General features: G+C 45.8%; 1 protein-coding gene across 1 annotated transcript in view; it reads left to right on the forward strand.

Annotated features, from left to right (window-relative positions):
• tbc1d5 (TBC1 domain family, member 5) overlaps positions 1-8,993 on the forward strand; it is a 783,418-nt gene extending 774,425 nt beyond the window's left edge. The window contains exon 25 of the mRNA XM_072508754.1: positions 3,760-8,993. Coding sequence (XP_072364855.1) covers positions 3,760-4,086 — 327 coding nt within the window. The 3' untranslated portion in view covers positions 4,087-8,993. The remainder of the gene's footprint in view (positions 1-3,759) is intronic.
• The last annotated feature ends 14,961 nt before the right edge of the window (positions 8,994-23,954 follow it).

Raw genomic sequence — 23,954 nt, forward strand, 5'->3', positions numbered from 1 at the left:
ATCTGCAGGTATGTTAGGCACCGTCTGCAGACACTGAGTCTAGCGCAGTGCCTCTGAGTTCCATCCTCTGCTTTCGTAGAAAGCGCTGCCACTCCTTCCTTGTTACCGTTCTGCTCTTGCCTTTGGTGAGCCTGGTGCCTCCTTTGAAGTCGTCGTCTTCTCTCCTGCCTACAAGTAGGCAAAATTGTAGCAAGATCATCAAGAGAAAGACTTGATGGATAGCAGTTGTCTCTTGAGGACCAGGCTTTGTTTATTCATCACCTTGTGTCAACCCCTCCGGTATCCTGGAGCTAAACCTCCGGTATGGCTCGACTCGGCTCCACATGGCACGGTATCCCTCAGTCAACCCCCCGAAACGCTGTAGTGAATCCCCTGCCACCCCCGATACCCTGGAGTGACCCACCCTGTGCATCCCGACTAGGCTTCTGATACCTTGGAGTGAACCTCGGGTACCTTGGAGTCACCAAATCCCACCTCCCCACAATACCCTGGAGTCACCACCCCCTTATCCTGGAGTCACCGCCCCCCCCCCCCCCCTGTACCCTGGAGTCACCCCCCCAGTACCCTGGAGTCAACCCTCCCCCCCCCCCCCCCCTCCCACCAGTACCCTGGAGTCTCCCCCCCCCCCCCCCCGCCTCCCAGTACCCTGGAGTCACCCCCCCCCCCCCAGTAACCTGGTGGCACCCGCTTCCCCCAACATTTGTTACCTATTTCTAATTGCCCATGAGTAGGTGATGAGCCACCTTTATGAACTGTTATAGTTCATACCGTGTAGGTATATATCCACAGTGCTGTTTGGAAGAGAGTTCCAGGTTTTTGACCCAGCCTCTGTGCAGTTGGCTTATCATTAACTTAATTGTTTTGATTCTTAATAAACGCAAATTACTGCGGATGCTGGAATCTGAAACGAAAGAGAAAATGCTGGAAAATCTCAGCAGGTCTGGCAGCATCTGTAGAGAGAGAAAAGAGCTAACGTTTCGAGTCCGATGACTCTTTGTCAAAGCCTCTGTGACATGAATACTTCACCCAATTGATTAAATATGTCAAAATTCAACCAGTGGTGCAAATTTTGCAGCGGCCAAAGGAAAAAAAGCATTACAGTACATGTTACAAAAGGGAATCTTTATAAATGCCTCAGTATCTTGATTTAATTATTCAGTAAAATATGGAAAATGTGATTTTACATAGATACATAGAAGATAGGAACAGGACCTTTTGGCCCTTCGAGCCTGCTCCGCCATTCATCATAATCATGGCTGATCATCGAACTCAATAGCCTAATCCTGTTATCTCCCCATAGCCTTTGTTCCCATTCTCCCCAAGCGCTATATCCAGCTGCCTCTTGAATATATTCAAAGTTTTAGCATCAAAGACTTAACTTTCTTAACTTCAAATAGATTATTATACCAAATTTAACAAAAGCAAGGCGCTTCTTAGCTGAGCCAACCTGGAGAGAATGACTCGCCAAGGAGTTAGTGGAGAAGTTGATAGGTGAATTATGTTCTGATGCTCTGACATAGCATTTACTAGGTGAATGGTGTGATCTTCTCATAGGCCAAAGACTAAGTCACCTGCTCTATTGGTCATGAATTGGTAAGATTAGATGGCTTTAAAAAGCAGGATTTTTAAAAGTGGGTAATCAGTAATTTTACAAGTTATATACCATTGCTCAATTTTTCTTAAACAATATTGTTGCATCAAAGGAATATCTTTTCTCGTATTGAAGGAATGAAATTTAATACAAAACAATGTAAGAAGATTCTTTGAGAAAAAAATGAAAAATCAATGCACTCACTAAAGCAGCATTTCAGAGTTAAGATTGGCAGGAGAACATGAATAAAGGTGTGAGCAAGAGAAGTCGCATATGGAATCCTAGGATTTAAATAAACAACATTAAACCTATGATCATAGAATCATCCCAATGATTGCAATACTAACCCAATCCAAATCATATGCATTTTTGTGCCAAAGTGCCCTATTTCAGGAATGGTGTCAAGATCATGGAAAAGGTAGAGAGGTGACTTACTACGGTAATACCAAGAGTAAGAGGCTTTAATTAGGATATTATTTCGAGAAAACAGGTTTTCTTTCACCTGAAGGGCATAAAATTAAGATTATGAGAAGAGATGAAAGAGGTCAGGAGATTAGATATTTTTAAAGAAGGTTGTTGTGCATGTCCAGCAGCATCCATAATAAAGGAAATGGAAAACTATTTTAGAAAGAAAAATTTACCAGGCTATGGAAAAGGAGCAGTGGATTGGGACTCGCTTTCAGTGAGCCAGTACAGATGTTATTGGATAAATGGCTTCCTACTGTGCAGTAAATTTCTTTGTGATCTTTGGCGAGGAGTTTCATTTAAAAATGTTCGTAAGAGATGTTAGAGAAAAACTGGAGGACTTTTTACATCATCTCTTTATGACCAATACATGGCTTCAAACCTGGCCAGTTAGAATTCTGCTTGAATTTCCATTCATTTAGTTTCTAAAACACAGCCTGATTGTGAAATACATAACTTCTCTAATATTTTGTATAAATGAAGCTTAGTGGTGTCTGGAATGTAGGTTGTGCAAATACAGATGTAACATTCTGTAAATTCATTCAACAGCTGGACGTGTTAATCAACTTAGTGCTCCCGGCCCTGGGTCACTGTCCGTGTGGAGTATTCACGTTCTCCCTCTGTCTGTGTGGGTCTCACCCCCACAATCAAAAGATGTGCAGGGTAGGTGGATTGGCCACACTAAATTGCCCCTTAATTGGAAATTTTGTTTTTTTTAAACTTAGTATATCAATTTAATTTTTGATTTTTCTGAGTTTAAAGATTACATATGATTAATCAATATTATATTCTCAATTTTTAAAAGATTTTTAAAAAATCATATAATGGTTACAGCACTGAAGTCATTTGGCCTATTGTGTACGTACAGGGCGGCACGGTAGCACTGTAATTTGCACTGTTGCTTCAAAGTGCCAGGGTCCCAGGTTCGATTCCCGGCTTGTGTCGCTGTCTGTGGAATCTGCACGTTCTCCCTGTGTCTGCGTGGGTTTCCTCCGGGCACACCAGTTTCCTCCCACAAGTCCTGAAAGACGTGCTTGTTAGGTGAATTGGACGTTCTGAATTCTTACTCTGTGTACCCGAACAGGCGACGGAGTGTGGCGACTAGGGGATTTTCACAGTAACTTCATTGAAGTTTTAATGTAAGTCTACTTGTGACACTAATCAAAATTATTATTATTGCTAACTCTCAGTGAGAGGCACTGAAATAGTCTCATTCCCCTGCCTTTTTCCCTTAGTCCTGCAAATCCTTTCCCTTCAGATATTATTTTCCTTTTGAAAGCCACTATTGAGTCTGCCTCCAACACACTGTCAGGCAGTGCATTCCAAATCCAAACCAATCATTGCATTAAAAAGATTTTCCTCATGTCACCTCTGTTTTTTTGATAATCAGTTTAAATCGGTGTTTTCTGCTTCTCGGCCCTTCATCCAATGGTAAAGATTTCTTCCTGTCTTACACTCCAGACCATTATCAAATCTCCTCTCAACCTTCTCTTCCCCAAGGAGAACAACTTCTCCGATATATCCTTGTATCTGAAGTCCCTCATCCCAGAACCATTCTCATAAATCTTCTCTGCACCCTCTTCCATGTCTTGACATCCTTCATATATTTCTATTCCGAACCTTTTACTATGGTTCGCCATAAACTCCTTGCCTTTGGAGTTAGTGATCTCCTATTCTTTAACTGTTGCCATGTTTATTTCTAGGTCACGTCACTGACTTCCCTGAATTCAGATGGTCGAAGTTCAGATGACTACATCTTAGTTTCTAAAGAAGATGATGACTTGGCGCATGAGCTCCCATCTGTAAAATTGGAAACGACAGGAGCTGCATCAGAGAAACAACAAATTGCACAGGTGCCTAACACCTCTGAAGCAAATAGAAAACAAACACAAGAATCTCCAGGTTTTTTTGACCCTCTGACCAGTGGAGCTCTAGGGTCACCATCCAGCAACTCCGAATCCAGTCCAGATGACGATAGTAGCAACAGCAAGGATTCTGATTTCACCATTGTCAGCCCACTGGACATCTGAATTTGTTTCCAGTCAGCATTGGCCTCCATGTTGGTAGAAAACCTATTATCTGCACGCTAATAAATTTCTGTATGGATTGCTTGACAACTGCAACACTCCTTTCTCAGTCTGAAAATTATATAAAGTTCATAAGGCTCCTTACAGTGTGTCCTTGTGACTTAATAATGTGTATTGGATTGTAGTTGAATGGTGGATCATAGTTAAATGATGTGAATTTACATTTGGTGTCCATCTCACAGTCATGCCAGTTATTAGTTATCTTTATGCCTAAGGCGACCATATATTCCAAACAAGGTCTGGGAATATAAAGCTTGACATTCACCCGCACCATCCCAGGCCACGGAGAACTCTCTGACCCAGCTCCCAGGACATCCGATTCCAGCCACTCTTCAGTAGTAGTTACCAGCAGACCCCAATACTTGTACATTTTGGCTCCTGAGCCATTTCTCAGGAAAACTGCACAACCTGCGAAGTATTCAGGAAATGATTAGGGCAGGGTGAACTCCAAGAATGTGCACTGCAGCCACAGAGCGAGATCTGTACATAAAGTCTCTGGCTTGCCCACGCTTACAACCAGTCAAAAAGAGGAGATTGATGACCCTTCCAATAATCGGAACCCAGACCTGCCCACTATATTAATCACCACAGGGTAGCTCAGGTCATATGACTCTTGATTTGAACAGGCACAGCCTTTAATAGTTAGGGTATTCATGTGGGGATAAATTTCATGAACTGGGGGACTCTTCTGGAACACTTACTGGGACGATACATTATCTCATCCAGGAACTGTCCTCAAAAGTGGGGATGTATGGTCATCTGACTTTAACCTTCTGTCCCAAATAGTTCCAACTGCTCAGTAACCATTTTAACACTTCAGAGTTTAATTTTACTAAATGGACTTCCTGCTTGACGTGTCCTATAATCTAAATATTGACATGAAGGTTGTGAATATCTATGTTGATTAGAAACATGTCAGGCAGAATGTGTCTATCTCACCCAGGCAGCAATGTGAGTTTTCTGTGTGGGGCTAAATGGGGCTCGTAGGGAGGACTTACCAGAGGGAAGTCAGAGGGAAAGGCAGGGGCTAGCTTTCAGTGCCTTATCCCCTGAGGCGCTGACTACCAGTGAACAAGGGGCCTCCCCTTACAAGGACGCAAGCCAACACAATAGGGTTTTTTGCGCAGCCTTTGGGAGGTACAGCCGAGCCATGTGAGTCACGTTTAATCCCTGAGCCAACAAATTCCGGTGGGTTCAGTGGCAATTGGTGTTAAGTGGCTCATTAATGAGCCTAATTGACATACTGGCAGGCAGGATTCCCGTATCAGGCACTTCCGTTTTTGATGCCGAGAATCTGCTGCAGGTACTCCCAACTGATACTTCCACCCCCAGGATCATGCCCACTCCTTCGGCCACAATTGAATTCTGCCCATAGCTTCAAAGGCTGAAACTGGTGTGGGTATTTCTGATAATAAAGTAAGATATTTCGGGATAAAGAAGGTATTTATCAATTCTGGTCTCTCCGACTCTGTGGTGGCATTTTGAAATGCTGAGGAAGTATTAATGTCTAATCCCTCTGACTGCTGTAGAAGTGATGTGGTCATGAACATATAATACTGGAGTACATGAGCCTTTTATTCACTGTAGCTATCCCTTAGTAACGGAAATGCAATAAATCCTTTGCATCTGGTAATGATTAAACAATGAGCTTAGACTAATGCTATTTTATTAATCTGCCAACTTGATTTGGTGTCTTTGTGGCTTTGTTGCCTTTATGCTAATTGCTGTTTGATTGCACCAGCAATATTGCACTGAAATGGGTGTTTACATTGTGCTTCCAATTTTACAATATGGAAATGGTGTCTTTTTATTCAACTGCTGTATCTCGTGTATGTGCCCATACCTAGGAGCATTTTGCAAAGCTAGGAAGTGGGAATTTAATAAAACGCAAGTCAATATTGTTGAATAATTAGTCAAAAAGTAGCTGCCTGAATATTTTATACTGTTTCTACTCTGAGAACCTGCTTCCTGCTACAAAATGATTGTAGTAACACAGATAACCACGCATTTAACAGGATGTGTTCCTACAAGTTACTTTGCTGCAATGTTTAATTTGTAGTTCATACATGTATGATGTCTGGTGTATAACTGAGTAATCACGGGAATTTATTGTACCAACATTCACGGTAGTGATTTGGTATAAAATTGCATTTAATATAAGATCTCAAATGTTTAGTGAACCACCCACAAACTTCTTAGAATGTACACCAAATGCTACAACCAAATTATGTGCTTATTGAAGTATTGGCCTGTTATATAGGAAGTGATATCGTTAAACCAAATTGCCAGGTGAAGACTCTTCTTTATAGAATAGGCTTAGATTCATGCATAATAGATCATAGAATGATTACAGCATGGAAGTAGGCCATTCAACCTGTCATACCCATGCTGGTCATCTGACAGAGCAATTCATCTAGTGCCACTTCCCTACCTTTTCATGTTAGCCCTGAAAACGTTTCATTTCCAGATAAAGATTCTATCCCTTTGTGAAAGCCTTGATTGACACTGCTTCCACCATACTCTCAGGCAGTTCATTCCAGATCCTAATCACAAGCTTTTCCTTGTGTCATCCTTTTCCCTCTAGTTCTTGATCCTTCCACTAATAGGAACTGGGCTGGTTTAGCTCACTGGGCTAAATCGCTGGCTTTTAAAGCAGACCAAGGCAGGCCAGCAGCATGGTTCAATTCCCGTACCAGCCTCCCCGATCGGAATGTGGCGACTAGGGGCTTTTCACAGTAACTTCATTGAAGCCTACTCGTGACAATAAGCGATTTTCATTTCATTTCATTTCTTATCTACTTTGTCCAGACCCCTCATGATTTTGAATACCGCTATCAAATCTCTCAACTTCCTCTTCTCCAGGGACAACAGTCCCAACTTCACCAGTCTTTGTACATAACTGAAATTCCTCACTCTGGAACCATTCTCGTAAATATTTTCTGCACCCTCTCTAATGCCTTCATAATCTTCCTAAAGGGTGGGGCCCAGAACTGCCCATGGTACAACGGTTGAGGCTGGACATAACCTTACTCGCTTTTGTACTCTGTTTCTGTTGATAAAGCCCAGGATGCCAAATGCTTTACAAACCGAGCTCTCAACCTGTCCTGCCAGCTTCAATGATTTACATATGAACATACAAATTAAGAGCAGAAGTAGGCCATTTGGCCCTTGAACCTTCTCTGCCTAAAATTAAGATCATTGCTGATCTGATTGTCTCAGTGCCACTTTCCAACCTAACCCCTAATACCCTTTGGTAAAGAAGATGGAAAATATTAATTTAATACCTCAGCTATTCTCCCTACCTCTGTGCGCAAATCCTTTTGTTGGTCCCTCATCGTCCCACTCCTCCTTTTCACCTTTTGTACTATTTATAGGCGGGATTCTCTGTCCCGCCGCACCACATTTCTGCCCCAACCGGCCGGCGGGATTCTCCGTAACGCCAGCCGGTCAATGGGGTTTCCCATTGTGGGGCAGCCCCACGCCGTCGGGAAACTCCCGGGCGCCGGCATAACGGAAAATCATGCCGGCAGAGAATCCCGCCCTATATGTCTAGAGTAGATTTTTGGATTCTCTTTTATGTTAGCTGCCAGCCATGTTCCCTTTGCTTCTCTTATTTGCTTTTTTAATTTCACTCTGAACCTTCAATATTTGGTGTGGTCCTCAATTGTGTTATAGACCTAACATCTATTATAAACATAAACATAAAATAAAAATTACATACTGCGGATGCTGAAAATCTGAAAGAAAAGCAGAAAATGTTGGGAAAACCCTCCATATCTGACAGCATCTATGGAGAGAAGAACAGAGTTAACGTTTCGCATCCATATAACCCTTCACCCTCTAAGGTACTCTGCAGCCATTGAGTGACATTATTGACCCTTGCACTATTCTGAATTCACATTTGCATCTGGAGAAATACCTCTCTGCCCCCCAACTATTGAATCTCATAACTATTGCTCTTTCAATCTTATACCTCCCCACGCAGCTGAGTCAGCTGTGGCGCTATGAAATTGATTGGCTGCAGACGCCAGATGAACCACCGGTATTCAAATTGAATGCTGATAGGCAAGTGAGGTGCATTATGGACTCCTGTACTACCTCCCTGGTCCTTTTTGATTAATTGGTGGTTAGCCATTCCCTTTATACCTGCACACTCTTAACCTGCAGGGTGACAACATCTGTAAAGGTTGTGCCCACAAAGCTCCCAACCTCATGGAGGCACCACATTGATGCCAGTTATGCTTAATCTTGAAAATCCCGAACTCAAGCAGCTACAGATGGTGATACTTTCTGCACATAAGGTTATCCATGACATAAAATGTCCTGGAGTTCCCACATGAAACAGGATGTGCACTCCAGAGATCAGAGTGCCCGGTTATTCCTCTATTAGATAATAAAACTTACTACTCAAAAAAGACCCACCATGTACTTAACGTCTGTCACTTAAATATTGAGAAGTTAATTGAAATGCTTTACTTCCCTTATTATGAAACAAATAATATCTCAGCTCCTCTGTCTAATTTCCGAACTTGAAAGAAAGCTACTCACAAGCCAATCAACTCATAGCCTTGTGATTTTTTTTTTCTTTCTCAGTTCAGTGATCCTGACCTGTTGCACGCTCCTCTTGGTCTGCTTCACAGTAATTATGACATGCTGTATTCTTCTTCCAGCTTACAGGAGTCCTTATGTACTGTGCTAAGAGAAAACCAGACTCTCCACTTGTATTTTGTTTCTGAACTGCGGAACATGGTTTCATCCCGACTTATGATGGGGACTACTAATGAAGCAGAACATGTTTAATGATCTGATATATTGCTAACCCAATAAATAAAATAATGATCAAATCATAACTCACACTTGACTTATTTCAGCAGGCTGCTTTTAAAGGGTATTAGGTGTCTATAATATTGAGGCCCAAACAGTAAAACCTGAAACATGATAAACTGAGAAAATAGCTAAATATGTCCTTTTTTGGATTCTCTACATTTTATTTATTCTCCTGAAACAAATGAACTCACTTCACCACAGATAAAGGTTCCAAGCAGACAAAGTTTTAATTTATTTGTTCACAATGTGTGGGCACCGCTAGTAAGTCCTGCATTTGTTGCCAGTCCCTAGTTGCCGTTGTGCCTTTGTCATCCACTGCAATTCACATGGCGAAGGTAGGTGCACCACCACTGTTATGAAGATTTATGAAATGTCTCCCTGATACCAGAAATGATGTAGCAACATCACCTATACCAGAACAAATTAATCAATTGCTTCGTAAACTACTGAAGTAAGAACGACTTTGTACTTAATTAGGGCATCTTGAAAAAATAATAAACTCCTAACAATGAAGTGCAGTTGGTATGCAAGTGAACCAGTCTGCACACAGTCCCGAAGTTAGAAGATGGCATGTGTCAAGTTCAACTGATGGTGATGCTTGTGATAGAGGTAAAAGTAGTCATGAGGACAATTGGATCTCTGCACGTTAATATTACGTTTTTCTTTTTTAAAGGTTTCCATTTTAACAAATAACGATACAAAACCAAGGAAATGATACAGCGCAACAAAAATGTTACAACATGCATAGATACAGAAGAGGGCAGGAGAACGACAACATAGTTGGTCCAGCACAATCATTAGACTCAACTTGGTGCCTCGATGCGCGCCATCAGAGAACCAGGGAGAGAAGGATAAGGCCATGAGGGGATATTGGAGGGAGATCTTGGATGGTGGTCATTTTGTTAGCGTGAGAGAGACGGGGGGGGGTCAGCAAATGGGAGTGGAGTGGTGGAGGGAGAGGCTGTGGCCTGGGGCGCAATAGGTCTAGCTGTTTATTTGTGTGGTGGGAGGTTGGGGGAAGATGCAGTTACAGGCAGTCTGTAGTCCTGGAAGTGGGGTGGGGGGGGCAGGAACCAACAGTGACAACGGAATTTTCTTTGTCTCTCCCTTGGAGTGGAGCTGGTGGTCATCTTAGGTGGGCCTGGGACTGAGGAATCATAGAATTTACAGTGCAGAAGGAGGCCATTCAGCCCATCAAGTCTGCACAGACCCTTGGAAAGAGCACCTCTCCAAGACCACACCTCCACCCTATTCCTGTAACCCAGTAACCCCACCCCACCTTTTGGACACTAAGGGCAATTTAGCCTGGCCAATCCACCTAACCTGCACATCTTTGGACTGTGGGAGGAAACCGGAACACCCAGAGGAAACCCACGCACACACGGGGAGAATGTGAAGACTCCACATAGACAGTGACCCAAGCTGGGAATCAAACCTGGGACCCTGGAGCTGTGAAGCAACTGTGCTAACCACTGTGCTACCATGCTGCCCCAAATTGTGTCAGGAATATTGCATTAAAGTGAAAATAGCTGACTCGAGAGGGAGGGGTGGCAGAGACCCCCCCCAAGAAGGTTGATCACCTGGATTGAGCGGTGTTTGGTGGGGCTGTGAAGAGGGCAAATGTCTTTTCCCATTTAAAGGGTTTGGGCGCCGATGTGGTGTTCCTGTAAGAAACTCACCTGGGAGTACGGGACCAGATCAGGTTGCTGAAGGTCTGGGTGAGCCAGGTCTTTCACTGTAGGTTTGACAGTAGGGAACGGGGGTGGCGATTCTGGTTAGCAAGAGGGTTTGTTTTCAGGCTATAATCTCTCAGGCAAGCGACCACTCGGAAGCAACAACTGTAGAAAAAGTTAGATTTATCTCCTTATATACTTACTCCTTCTACTGCCTGAAGGGGAAATCCATATGGAGGCAGGGCCATGGCCAGCGGGCCATTCCCAGGGGTGAAGTAGGGGAGGGGGGGAGGAGGTTTTGGTGTTCCTGGCACCAGGTGCATTGCTTTGCTAACTTCTCGATATCTCCATCTATTCCGGGCCATCCCATAAAGCTTCGGGCCAACATTTTTATTTTAGAGACTCCTGGCTATTCCCAAGGATGCATTGGCACAGCTGGTGGGGCCTTCTGGTTCTCCTGGCATGGAGCGCAGCATTGGGCCACCTTCTCGATGTCTGAGTCTATCCCAGGCCACCAGACTTGACTGCGGGCAAGCACCTTCATCTTGAATACCCCCCGGTGTCCATTGTGGAGGTTTTGCAACAAGAGTTCCCGAGCGCTTTCCGGGACGACCACCCCTGTCCCCCACAATGAGACGCTACGCTTTGTCTTATAAGCCTGCAGATCGTCAAACAAAGCTCTGTGTTGATCCCCATACTGGACCATGTCTCGGACCCGAGATAGCTGTGGGCCCATCTGGGTCCACTATTCTATGCGAGAGGCCGTGACTGGCAAGGAATCCATGAAGTGGAGGGTCACTACTACCTCTGCGGCCAAGGAGGGAGCCAGTGTTTCTTTTGGAGAGGGGCAGGTGGCTCAATGCGTCGGCATGTGGGATCTGTGTACCCGGGCGGTGTTCCAGCGTGTATTCATACACTGCTTAGAATAATGCCCACCGCTGCACCCTGGCAGACGCGATCGGGGGATCACTCAATCCTCTTTGAATAGCCCGTGTAAAAGTTTGTGGTCGGTTTAGATCGTAAATGCGTGGCCGTAGACATACTGTTGGAACCTCCTTACACCAAATACAACAGCCAGGCCCTCCTTCTCGATTTGGGCCTAGTTCCGCTCAGCATTGGCAAGTGTGCACGATGCGAAATTTATCGGTCGTTCCGACGCACCGGGCATCTGGTGTGCGAAAACGGCTTCTCCGCCGAGGGAGAAGCGTTGCACGTTAAGAGAAGTGGTTTATCTGTCAAAGTGTGTCAACAGCTTCTCGGAGGTCAACTGCCGCTTGACCTCTTGGAACACCTTCTTGTGTGGGGCATTCCATTCCCACTGGTGTCCTTTTCTTGACTATGTTGGAGTGGGCTAAGCAGTGTGGCCAATTTGAGGATGAATTTCCCGCAGTAGGTGATAAGTCCCAAAAAGGAATGGAGTTTGGTGGTCCTTGAGGGATGGGAGCCTGCCAGATGGCCTGTACCTTGTCTTCCATTGGGTGAAGCCCCTTCCTGTCAACCCGGTACCCTAAATAGGTGACATCGGGGACGTTAAAAATGCACTTCTCCCTGTGGAGGCGGACGCCGTCCTATTCGAAACGCCAGAGGGCTTCGGCAAGGTTCACCAAATGTTCTTTTTCCGAGGCCCCAGTGATGAGTACATCATCCAGGTACACAGCCACCCTGAATAGATGTTTTCCATCACCCTTTAGAAAATTGGACAGACCGATGAAACCCAAAAAGGCAGTCTGCTGTATTCGTACAGCTTTCTCTGGGTGTTTACTCCGAGAGTCAGGGTGGTTGACTGGTTACCTCTGAGAGTCAGGATCCAGGACCAGATGCAATTACGCGTGGCTCATGTGGAGCTTCACGAGCGTTGTTTTCCCGCTGAGCTTGGCAATAGGTCCTCGATGCGTGGGACTGGGTAATGGTCAAGGCGAGAGCCCGGTTCATTGTGTTCTTTTTAATTTACGAGATGTGGGAGTTGCTGGTTAGGCCAGTATTTATTGCCCAGCTCTAGTTGCCTTCAGCAAAAACGCCTGGAAACTTTGCCAGCCCTCCTTCTGGGCCATGGCGGTACATGTGGCAGACATGTTGTCAGTCCAATTTTAAGTGGCGCTACCACCAAGGGCAAGCATGCCAACTGGTCAAATGGCCAAATTCATGTTCCATTTTGAGAATGAGGTTGACAAAAAGATACATAACACAGTTTCTAAATGTTTGACAGGCATTGTGACCTTCAAATAAATTAAACTTTTGAATGATATATATTCCGGAAAAGAGTCCAGGTGAAACACTTGACTGTTTTGTTACAGATCTCAGGCTCAAAGCGCAGACCTGTAATTTTTCCATTTGATTAGACTCCCTTTGCGTGATTAGATTGTATTTGGTGTAAAAAATGAAAAGCTGTGTGAAACATTACTCTGATAATCAAAGCTAACGCCAGAAGATACCATTAGTATGTGTAGTGCAAGCAAACTTGCTAAAAATCAATATTCTGAGATGTTGGTCCATGAAAGTGTCATGAAAACGGATAACGTGGCTGACGCCATTGAAACTGTGGCGCACTTGAAAATACAGCACACTCCAGACGGCGCCATTTTGCGTATGACGTAAAGAGTGTCATGACGTGCAAATGTGGCCACGCCCACCAAGTGAAAAAGTGCCCAGCCTTCGGTAAAATCTGTGAGAAGTCTCACAGACTCAATCATTTTGCTTCACAGTGTTGAACGGGAACTACAATGCATCAATATAAGATGAGTGCAGTTACTAAATTTAAATAAATCTGAAAACAAAGCAAGTAAACCCGACACTGTCCAACATGAATATGACTTAGAAGGCACTTTATTTGTCGGCATTGTTGAAAAAGTCAATAAAGTTCCACAGGCAATTTCCGAAGCGGACAATTTAAAACCAATTGCAATTGTTCATGATCAAGATGAGTGGACCATTCCATTAAAGATTAATGGAACCATTAATTAATGGGCAGCACGGTAGCACAGTGGTTAGTACTGTGGCTTCACAGCGCCAGAGTCCCAGGTTAGATTCCCGGCTTGGGTCACTGTCTGTGCGTAGTCTGCATGTTCTCCCCTTGTCTGCTCCGATTTCCTCCCACTAGTCCCGAAAGATGTGCTGTTAGGTAATTTGGACATTCTGAATTCTCCCTCTGTGTACCCAAACAGGTGCCAGAATGTGGCGAGAATCAGCTTTTCACTAACTTCATTGCAATGTAAGCCTCCTTGTGACAGTAAAGATTATTATTATGAACCAACATTCAATTCAAACTGGATACAGGTTCTCATGCTAATTTGATCAATCAATTGGACTTGGCCAAATTGAGCGCACAGCCTCAAATAGATGACAATGATTGTCAGTTAAGAGACTATCGTAGCAATGTCATTACTATGATGGGAACATGTCATCTCACAATCCAAGTTAAAGACATGAAGATGCCTATCAAGTTTGAGATCGTGGGGCCGAAGCATTCATTATTAGCTGTACAGGCATGTGAGCTACTGCAGCTAGTGAAGCAAATTCATACGTCAGACAAAATCTCAGCAAATGCAAAGACCAAATTGATGACATAATTGACAAGTTTCCACACGTATTTCATGGAGTGGGTACGTTACCATTCAAGTGCAAAATACAGCTCAGGGAGAATGCCAAGCTGGTTATTCATCCACCAAGGAGGGTACCAGCTCCCTTGAGGGAACACCTGAAACTGGAACTTAACCACATGCAGCAACTGGAAATCATGATGAAAGTGATAGAGCCCACTGACTGGGTTAGTTCAATGGTATGTGTCAAGAAACCAAATAGAGATCTCAGAATCTGCATTGATCCAAAAGATCTGTAGCCATCTCAGATGGCCACCTGCAAAGGACCATGGAAATGATGGCCAACCCAGGACTCCGACACACTCAGAGCTTGTGTGTGTATTTGCAACCCAGATAGCTAGACGCGATCGAAACCCCCGCTCGTTTGCATTCTAATGGCCCATTTCCCCAGAACAAAAGGGCTGTACTTGGGTAACCGATACAGATGCAGACTGACCGGCTCCACTCCCTTTGCTAAGAAAGCCCAAACAGCCAAGGCCAGTGACCGCTCAGGACACGCCCAGCCATCAAGACACCCGCCCCTTTATTGGCCAAAATCGAAGGCAGTGATCGAAGCTTGTCGAATTGTTGGGTCCAAAGCGAAGGACCGCCCCAAAGAGCACAAAATCCCAGAGGGATAAAAAGAGACACAACCATGTGTTCAGTCTCTCTTGGCCCCGGCCTACGCCTAAAACCAAGTGTAGCATTACGACCAGAAGACAAGTTCAAGACCAACGATCGCTACCAGACGGATGAGCCAAGCAGAAACAAAGCCACTTCTTCTACCCAGCCACGCAAGATCGAAGCAAAGGCCTTGTTCATCTGCAAAGAGCCGGTTGCCCTGAAGTTAAGTATATGTTATTGTAGTTATTAGGTGTAGTTTAACTTGTAGTGTTTTGTGTTGCATGTAGAAGTAATCCTTGTGTGTAAATAAACCATCTTTGAACTTGAACTGACTAACTGGTTGCATGGTCCTTTGATCGATATCCAGTAAAGCCTTGTGGGTAGTCGACTCTGAAAAGCAGTATTATCATTAATAACTGCCATATCTAGTTAATTTGCCAACATTATTGGTGACGCTGGTGGGATAGTATTCCATTATTAAAAAGAGCATCATTATTAATTGGCAACATTACTCCGGTGCCGTTGGCAACAGATCTCACCGAAAATATAAAGAGGGAACATTACCCAATTCCCAAATGTGAAGAGACCACAAGTGAAATGGCACATTCCAGAATTTTTACGAAACTAGCAGCACGGTAGCATAGTGGTTAGCACAATTGCTTCACAGCTCCAGGGTCCCAGGTTCGATTCCGGCTTGGGTCACTGTCTGTGCGGAGTCTGCACATCCTCCCCGTGTGTGCGTGGGTTTTCTCCGGGTGCTCCGGTTTCCTCCCACGGCCCAAGGATGTGCAGGTTAGGTGGATTGGCCATGCTAAATTGTCCTTAGTGTCCAAAATTGCCTTTAGTGTTGGGTGGAGTTACTGGGTTATGGGGATAGGGTGGAGGTGTGGACTTGGGTGGGGTGCTCTTTCCAAGACTCGATGGGCCGAATGGCCTCCTTCTGCACTGTAAATTCTATGAGATGCCACGGGAGGGTTTTGGCAACTGAAACTAGATGAAACCAGCAGAAAATTATGTACTTTCAACACTCCATATGGAATGTACTGTTTTAATAAAATGCCTTTCGGTATAATATCAACCTCAGAGATATTTCATCAAGCAATGGAACAAATGATAAAAGGTGTCAGAGTATATGTTGACGATATCATTACATGGTCAGCAGCTCAAAAACAATACAAGTAATGCAACAAAAAGAGAAGTTTGGTTTAAAACTCACTAGAACCAATTGCCAATTTGGTATATCCAAACTTTGTTTTTAGATGACCAGATTTCAGATCAAGGTGTGCAGCCAAACATTGAGAAGGTTGCAGCCATCAACAAGATGTCTCCTCCTAAAGACAAAACGGCGGTTCTTAGACTGCTAGGCATGGTAAACATTTTGGGAAAGTTCATTCCGAACTTATCATCACGTACGACAGCTCTGAAACAGCTGATAACGATAAAATGTTCTTTTCACATGGACTGCAGAACACAAAAAGAAGTGGTCTGACTTAAAGACAGCACTCACAACAGCACCAGTTCTGTCACTTTTTCTGTCACTTGGGGCCCGTTTAGCACAGGGCTAAATCGCTGGCTTTGAAAGCAGACCAAGGCAGGCCAGCAGCATAGTTCAATTCCCGTACCAGCCTCCCGAACAAGCGCGGAATGTGGCGACTAGGGGCTTTTCACAGTAACTTCATTTGAAGCCTACGTGGGACAATAAGCGATTTTCATTTCATTTCTTTAATCCTATGAATGAAACTAAGATATCAACAGGTGCAAGCAAGGATGGCATGGGAGTTGTGCTACTTCAGTAAACATCTGACGGGCAATGGCAACCAAAAGCGTTTCCACCAAGAGCGATGACACCGACCGATCAGCATTATGCGCAAATCGAAAAAGAATGTCTAGGTCTCCTCACTGGAATGGAGAAGTTCCATAACTATGTGTACAGATTACCTACCTTTACCGTGGAAACTGATCATCATCCTCTTGTATCAATCATCAAGAAAAATTTGAATGATATGTCACCAAGAGTCCAACATATAATAATGAAACTTCAATGGTATGACTTTGAGCTAGTCTGCACACCGGGTAAAGATCTTGTGGTGCTTGATGCACTGTCGCGTGCAACTGAAGAAGATACTGGGATGAACATAGTCCAGGCAATCGGAGCACAAGCTAACTTAATAGAACAAAATCTACCTGTCACGGATGAAAAAATGAAATTAATAAAATAAGAAACAGTCGAGGATGAAACATACAGTGTGTGATGTGTTATATGAGAGATGGTTGGCCTAAAGGTACGTGTTGATGACATAATTGACAAGTTTCCCCACGTTTTTCATGGAATGGGTACGTTACCATTCAAGTGCAAAATACAGCTCAGGGAGAATGGTAATAGGGCAGCATGGTAGCTTGGTGGTTAGCACAATTGCTTCACAGCTTCAGGGTCCCAGGTTTGATTCCCGGCTTGGTCACTGTCTGTGCGGAGTCTGCACGTTCTCCTCGTGTGTGCGTGGGTTTCCTCTGGGACCTCTGGCTTCCTCCCACAATCCAAAGATGTGCAGGTTGGGTGATTGGCCATGCTAAAGTGCCCTGAGTGTCCAAAATTGCCCTTAGTGTTGGGTGGGGTTACTGGTTTATGGGGATAGGGTGGAGGTGTCGGCTTGAGTAGGGTGCTCTTTCCAAGAGCCGGTGCAGACTCAATGGGCCGAATGGCCTCCTTCTGCACTGTAAATTCTATGTTTCTATGAAAACGTGTTCCAACAATAGGAACATTCGGGCTGATCTGAACAGCATCAACGGATTCCTGCTTAGGTAAGACAGGACAGTAATCCAACTTTGTTAAGGAACTGTCATAATATACACCAGTATATCATGGTGCAGACACACACACTGATGGACACACAGCAAGACCAATCAACACACACAACACCGCAGCCAATCACCAGTTAGAGCACACTCACTATAAAGACAGAGGGCATCAGTTTTCCCGCTCATTCGGGATGCAGCCGCTCAGAAGGACAGAGCTTACAGCTTACAGCACAGATCTTCACCATGTGCTGAGTGCATAGACTGGTTAGGATAGGCATAGGTTTTTAGTTTAATCTAACATCGTGTTAACCCACAGTGAAAGTATGTTCAACAGTTTCTAACTTAATAAAATAGTGTTGTTCTATTTTAAGTGTTGGTAGCCTGTATGTGTTCCACGGATCCAAAGCACCCAACACATCATGGTACCAGTAGTTGAGGGATGTTAGAACTTCTTAGACCTACCTGCAAGTGATCTGCCTTCCACCAGCATTCAGCCATCCTGCAAAATGGACAGCGTCCGCTCGCCGCCGCCGCTCCGCATCTCGGGTAACCTGGGGGCCGACTGGAAGATATTCAAACAACGCTTCCAGCTCTACCTTGAAGCCACAGACCGGGAAGCTGCCTCAGACACCAGGAAGATCGCTCTCTTCCTATCCACGGCCAAGGAACATGCCATCCACATTTTCAATTCTCTCACCTTTGTTGATGGTGAAGATAAATCAAAACTCAAGTCGGTCCTCCTTACGTTTGACAGTCACTGCGACATCGAGGTGAATGAAAGTTTCGAGCGCTATGTATTCCAACAGCGTTTGCAGGGTAAGGATGAACCTTTCCAGTCCTTTCTCACCCACCTCCGCATCCTTGCGCAGTCCTGTAATTACGGTCCACCTCCGACTCCATGATACGTGACCAGATCGTTTTCGGTGTTCAGTCGGACCCCCTACACCAGCAGTTCCTCAAGGTAAAGCAGCTCACCCTTCCGACTGCCATCGAGACCTGCGTGCTACACGAACACGCCACTGGTCGGTATTCCCACATCCAAGCGGCTGAAACGGCGCGGCAAGGTCCCCACGAGGCAGAACAGGTCCAAGCAATCAAGCAACTCCAGGGCCTCAGCCTGGATGAGGGCGGCCATTTTGCGCACTTTTCGCGGACTCCCGCGCTTGTGCGCACTGAACGAGGGGACGGCGACGTAGACGAATGTACTGCGCAGGCGCGCACCACGTACAACCGCACCACGCATGCGCGGTGGCACAGCGAACGTACTGACGCGACAACGTGCGACAACTGTGGCTCCGCCCACTTAAAGTGGCAATGTCCTGCCAAATCCCGACGATGCCTCCGATGTGGCAAACGTGGTCACTATGCTGCTTTATGCAGATCAGCTCAGCCTGCCAACTCTCTTCTCTCCAGCCAGCCTCGCAGGAGTGTCCGGCCATTCAACCCACGGTCACTGAGCCCGATTCGGACCTGCTACCCGATATTGACACCAAGGACCCGAAGGCACCTTTTCGAGTCGGTATCATTACAAAAAACAGGGTGTCCCCGAAGCAAAGAATCCAGCCTCTATCGGTATACAGCATCGATCCGGACGATGAGTGGTGTGCCACCCTTACGGTCAACCGGTCCCAAATACGATTCTGCCTGGACACCGATGCCTCCGCCAATCTCATTGCGTGGTCTGACCTCCAAAGCCTTAGTGTCAAACCAGCCATCCTACCATAAGCCTGCCAGCTATTAGATTATAAAGGCAATGCCATTGCTGCCAGCGGCTCATGCCAACTTGAAGTGACGCACAGGTCACGCAAAGCCATCCTTCCCTTTGAAATCGTGGGCTCGTCGAAAGCCTCCCTGCTTGGTGCGCAGGCATGCAAGCTGTTGAACCTAGTTCAGAGAGTTCACTCTCTCTCCCCTGATGACACGTCTGCCTTTCAGGACACTGACTTCAGGGCGCAGTCGACGCCATTATCAACCAGTACCACGACGTCTTCGAGGGCATGGGCACGCTCCCGTACACCTACAAGATTTTATTAAAACCGAATGCCAAGCCTGTGGTGCACGCACCTCGCAGGGTCCCAGCACCCCTTATGGACCACCTCAAGCAGCAGCTGCAGGACCTCCAGAACCAAGGAGTGATTTCCAAAGTCACAGAACTGACCGACTGGGTCAGTTCCATGGTATGTGTAAAAAAGCCTTCCGGCGAATTGAGAATTTGCATTGATCCCAAGGATCTAAACCGCAATATTATGAGAGAGCACTATCCAATTCCCAAGCGCGAAGAGCTCACATGTGAGATGGCTCACGCCAAGCTCTTTACCAAACTCGACGCCTCAAAAGGATTCTGGCAAATCCAGCTCGATAAATCCAGCAGGAAACTCTGCACATTTAACACCCCCTTTGGAAGATATTATTACAACAGAATGCCGTTTGGGATCATCTCTGCATCAGAAGTGTTCGATAGGATTATGGAACAAATGATGGAAGGTATTGAAGGTGTTCGCGTCTATGTCGATGACATAATCATTTGGTCCACCACCCCGCAGGAGCATGTTAGTCACCTCCAGCGCTTATTCAGACGTATACATGAGCATGGCCTCCGCCTCAACAGGGCCAAATGCTCTTTTGGTCAGACGGAACTCAAGTTCCTCGGGGACCACATCTCCCAATTGGGTGTGCAGCCGGATGCGGACAAGGTAGCTGCCATCACAGCTATGAAAACACCAGAGGACAAGAAGGCGGTCCTCCGATTTCTAGGTATGGTCAATTTTTTAGGGAAATTCATACCTAACCTCGCCTCTCATATCATGGCTCTCAGGAACCTGGTCAGGAAGACGACAGACTTCCAATGGCTCCCTGCCCACAAGCGCGAATGGAGGGAACTCAAGGCAAAACTGACCACAGCCCCGGTCTTAACCTTCTTTGATCCAGCAAAGGAGACCAAAATTTCGACCGGTGCCAGTCAATCCGGCATTGGAGCAGTGCTCCTTCAACCTGATGAGGCCTCATCATGGGCCCCCGTTGCATATGCGTCACGTGCGATGACCCCCACGGAGCAGCGCTACACGCAGATAGAAAAGGAGTGCCTGGGCCTTCTGACCAGTGTTGTTAAGTTTCACGATTATGTCTACGGACTTCCTCAATTCACCGTCAAGACCGACCATCGCCCGCTGGTCAATATAATGCAGAAAGACTTGAACGACATGATGCCTCGCCTCCAGCGTATTCTTCTCAAGCTCCGGCGATACGACTTCCAGCTGGTATACACCCCAGGCAAGGACCTCATCATTGCTGACCCATGTGACCCAGCGGGATATGTCTGCCAGGTTGACGCCCATGTGGCATTCGCGGCCTCCAATCTACCTGCCTCGGATGAACGCCTCGTCCAAATTCGCCGCGAGACAGCGGCTGACCCCTTGCTATAGCGTGTCATGCGCCACCTAACGGACGGGTGGCTCAAGGGCCAATGCCCTCAATTCTATAATGTCAGAGATGATCTGGCAGTAGTAGACAGGGTTCTTCTAAAACTGGACCGCATTGTCATCCCGCATAGCATGCGCCAGCTTGTCCTGGAACAACTACACGAGGGCCATCGTGGCGTGGAAAAGTGCCACCGACGGGCCCGAGAGGAAGTGTACTGGCCCGGCATTAATGAGGACATAGCCAACACAGTGTTCAACTGCCCCACTTGTCAGCGCTTCCAGCCGGCCCAACCACGTGAGACCCTGCAGCCCCATGAGTTGGTCACGTCACCATGGACCAAGGTGGGCTTCGATCTGTTCCACGCGCTGGGTAGAGACTATGTCCTGATCGTGGACTACTTTTCAAATTACCCGGAGGTGATACGGTTGCACGACATCACCTCCTCCGCAGTCATTCGTGCATGTAAAGAAACCTTTGCTCGACACGGCATCCCGCTCACGGTTATGTCGGACAATAGCCCCTGCTTCGCCAGCCAAGAATGGTCCAACTTTACCAGGCGGTACAATTGTGCCCATGTGACGTCCAGTCCCCTGTACCCACAATCCAACGGCAAAGGGGAGAAGGGAGTACATATCGTCAAACGGCTCCTATGCAAGGCTGCCGGTGCTGGGTCTGATTTCTACTTTGCCTTGCTGGCCTATCGCTCCGCCCCACTGTCCACTGGCCTGTCGCCAGCCCAGTTACTCATGAGTAGCACCCTGAGGACGACGGTGCCATCCATCCATGTCCCAGACCTCTACCACGTTCCGGTCCTTCGCCGGAAGCAGCTGTCTCGTGCACAGCACAAGGCGGCTCATGACTCCCGGGCAGCTGATCTCCCTGCTCTGGCTCCAGATGACAACGTCCGCGTCCATCTTTCGGATGGTGGCTGGTCTGCAACCGCTGTTGTCCTTCGGCAGGTGGCCCCCCGCTCGTTCCTGGTTCGTCTACCGATGGCTCTATTCTGCGCCGCAATCGACGCGCCCTTCGTCTCGTTCCACGCTCGCCACGTGATCCTCCAGTGTCGCCTCACCCTCCTGCTGACCCTGCCACGGACTATGCAGAGCTCCCTGTCACTCTGTCTCCCCCTAACTTTGACATAGTCCAGCCCGCTCCTGAACCGGCGGCTCTCGACCTACCCTTGAGGCGGTCAACCAGAATTCGTCGCCCACCTCAGACTAAATTTATGAACTTTTCAAATTTATGGACTCTCTGAATTGTTTTGTTGCTTTGTTTGATTGTTTCCCAGGTTTGTATATAGTGTTGATCTTGTTACTCTTGTTGCATACTGCTTCTCTGCACCAGGCACCTTCCCATGTAAATAGCTTAGTTCTCATGTACGTAGTCCTGTAAATATGTCTTCGCACCCCACACATAGTTCGGAACATTATTACCACACATTATTTTTTGCCACACACATACATTCTTTTATAAAAGGGGGGATGTCATAATATACACCAGTATATCATGGTGCAGATACACACACATTGATGGATACACAGCGGGACCAATCAACACACACAACACCGCAGCCAATCACCAGTTAGAGCACACTCACTATAAAGACAGGGGGCATCAGAGTTCCCGCTCATTCAGGATGCAGCCTCTCAGAAGGACAGAGCTTACAGCTTACAGCACAGATCTTAACCATGTGCTGAGTGCATAGACTGGTTAGGATCAGCATAGGTCTTTAGTTTAATCTAACATTGTGTTAACCCACAGTGAAAGTATGTTCAACAGTTTCTAGCTTAATAAAATAGTGTTGTTCTATTTTAAGTGTTGGCAGCCTGTATGTGTTCCAAGGATCCAGAACCCAACACATCAGGAACGTGATCCTCAGCAAGATGCATGAAGGCCATCTGGGGATGGAAAAGTGCAAACAAAGAGCTCGCCAATCAGGTATCAATGAAGACATCAATAACCTTGTGACAGAATGCAAAACATGTCAATGAATCCAGCAACAAAACAAAACATTGACGATGCTTCAACTAGTTAAGACTCCATGGTCAAAGGTTGGCATTGATCTTTTCTACTTCCATGGTAATGATTATTTACTAATCATAGATTACTTCTCTAACTACCCCGAGGTGATCAAAGTGTCCAATTCTAGTTCGGAAGCAGTCATAAAAACTACCAAAGAGGTATTTGCAAGACACGGAATCCCATTTACTATCATGACAGACAACGATCCATGTTTTGATAGCTGCGATTGGACAGAATTTTCACAAAAGTACAATTTTCAGCATATTACGTCATGCCCATTACTTCCAAAATTGAATGGGAAAGCTGAAAAAGGTGTTCACATAGCAAAGCAATTGTTAAAGAAAACTTTGGATTCAAGAAGCGATCCATTTTTAGCTCTACTCAGCTACAGAGCTACACCACTAGCTACAGGTTAGTCACCAGCTCAACTGCTGATGAATCAACGCTACGTACAATGTTACCATACTTACCAATGGCAGATAATGATGATGATGCTGTGCAGAAAATGAAGCAGAACAAGCAAACTCAAGAGCATTACTACAACAGGACAGCTAAGCATCTAGCAACACTAGAGCCAGGAGATAATGTGCGGGTACAGATTCCAACTGGAGGATGGTCCTGCATGGCACATGTGATTCGCCAAACAGCTCCACACTCACATCGTTCTGACAAACGAAGATTCAATCCTACAAAGGAATCGTAGAGCACTTCTCAAAGTGAAGACAGCTCAACCTGTATTTCCACACACAGAGTTTGACACACAGCTACTCAAGTCAACTTCTACAACTTCTACAGCACAACAATGAGATGTTGTCACACCAGAAAAGACAAAGACATCTGATGAACAACCACAATTGATAAGGTCCACTCGCAT

This window comes from Scyliorhinus torazame, chromosome 6 (assembly GCF_047496885.1).
Source record: "Scyliorhinus torazame isolate Kashiwa2021f chromosome 6, sScyTor2.1, whole genome shotgun sequence".
NCBI classification, from domain to species: domain Eukaryota; kingdom Metazoa; phylum Chordata; class Chondrichthyes; order Carcharhiniformes; family Scyliorhinidae; genus Scyliorhinus; species Scyliorhinus torazame.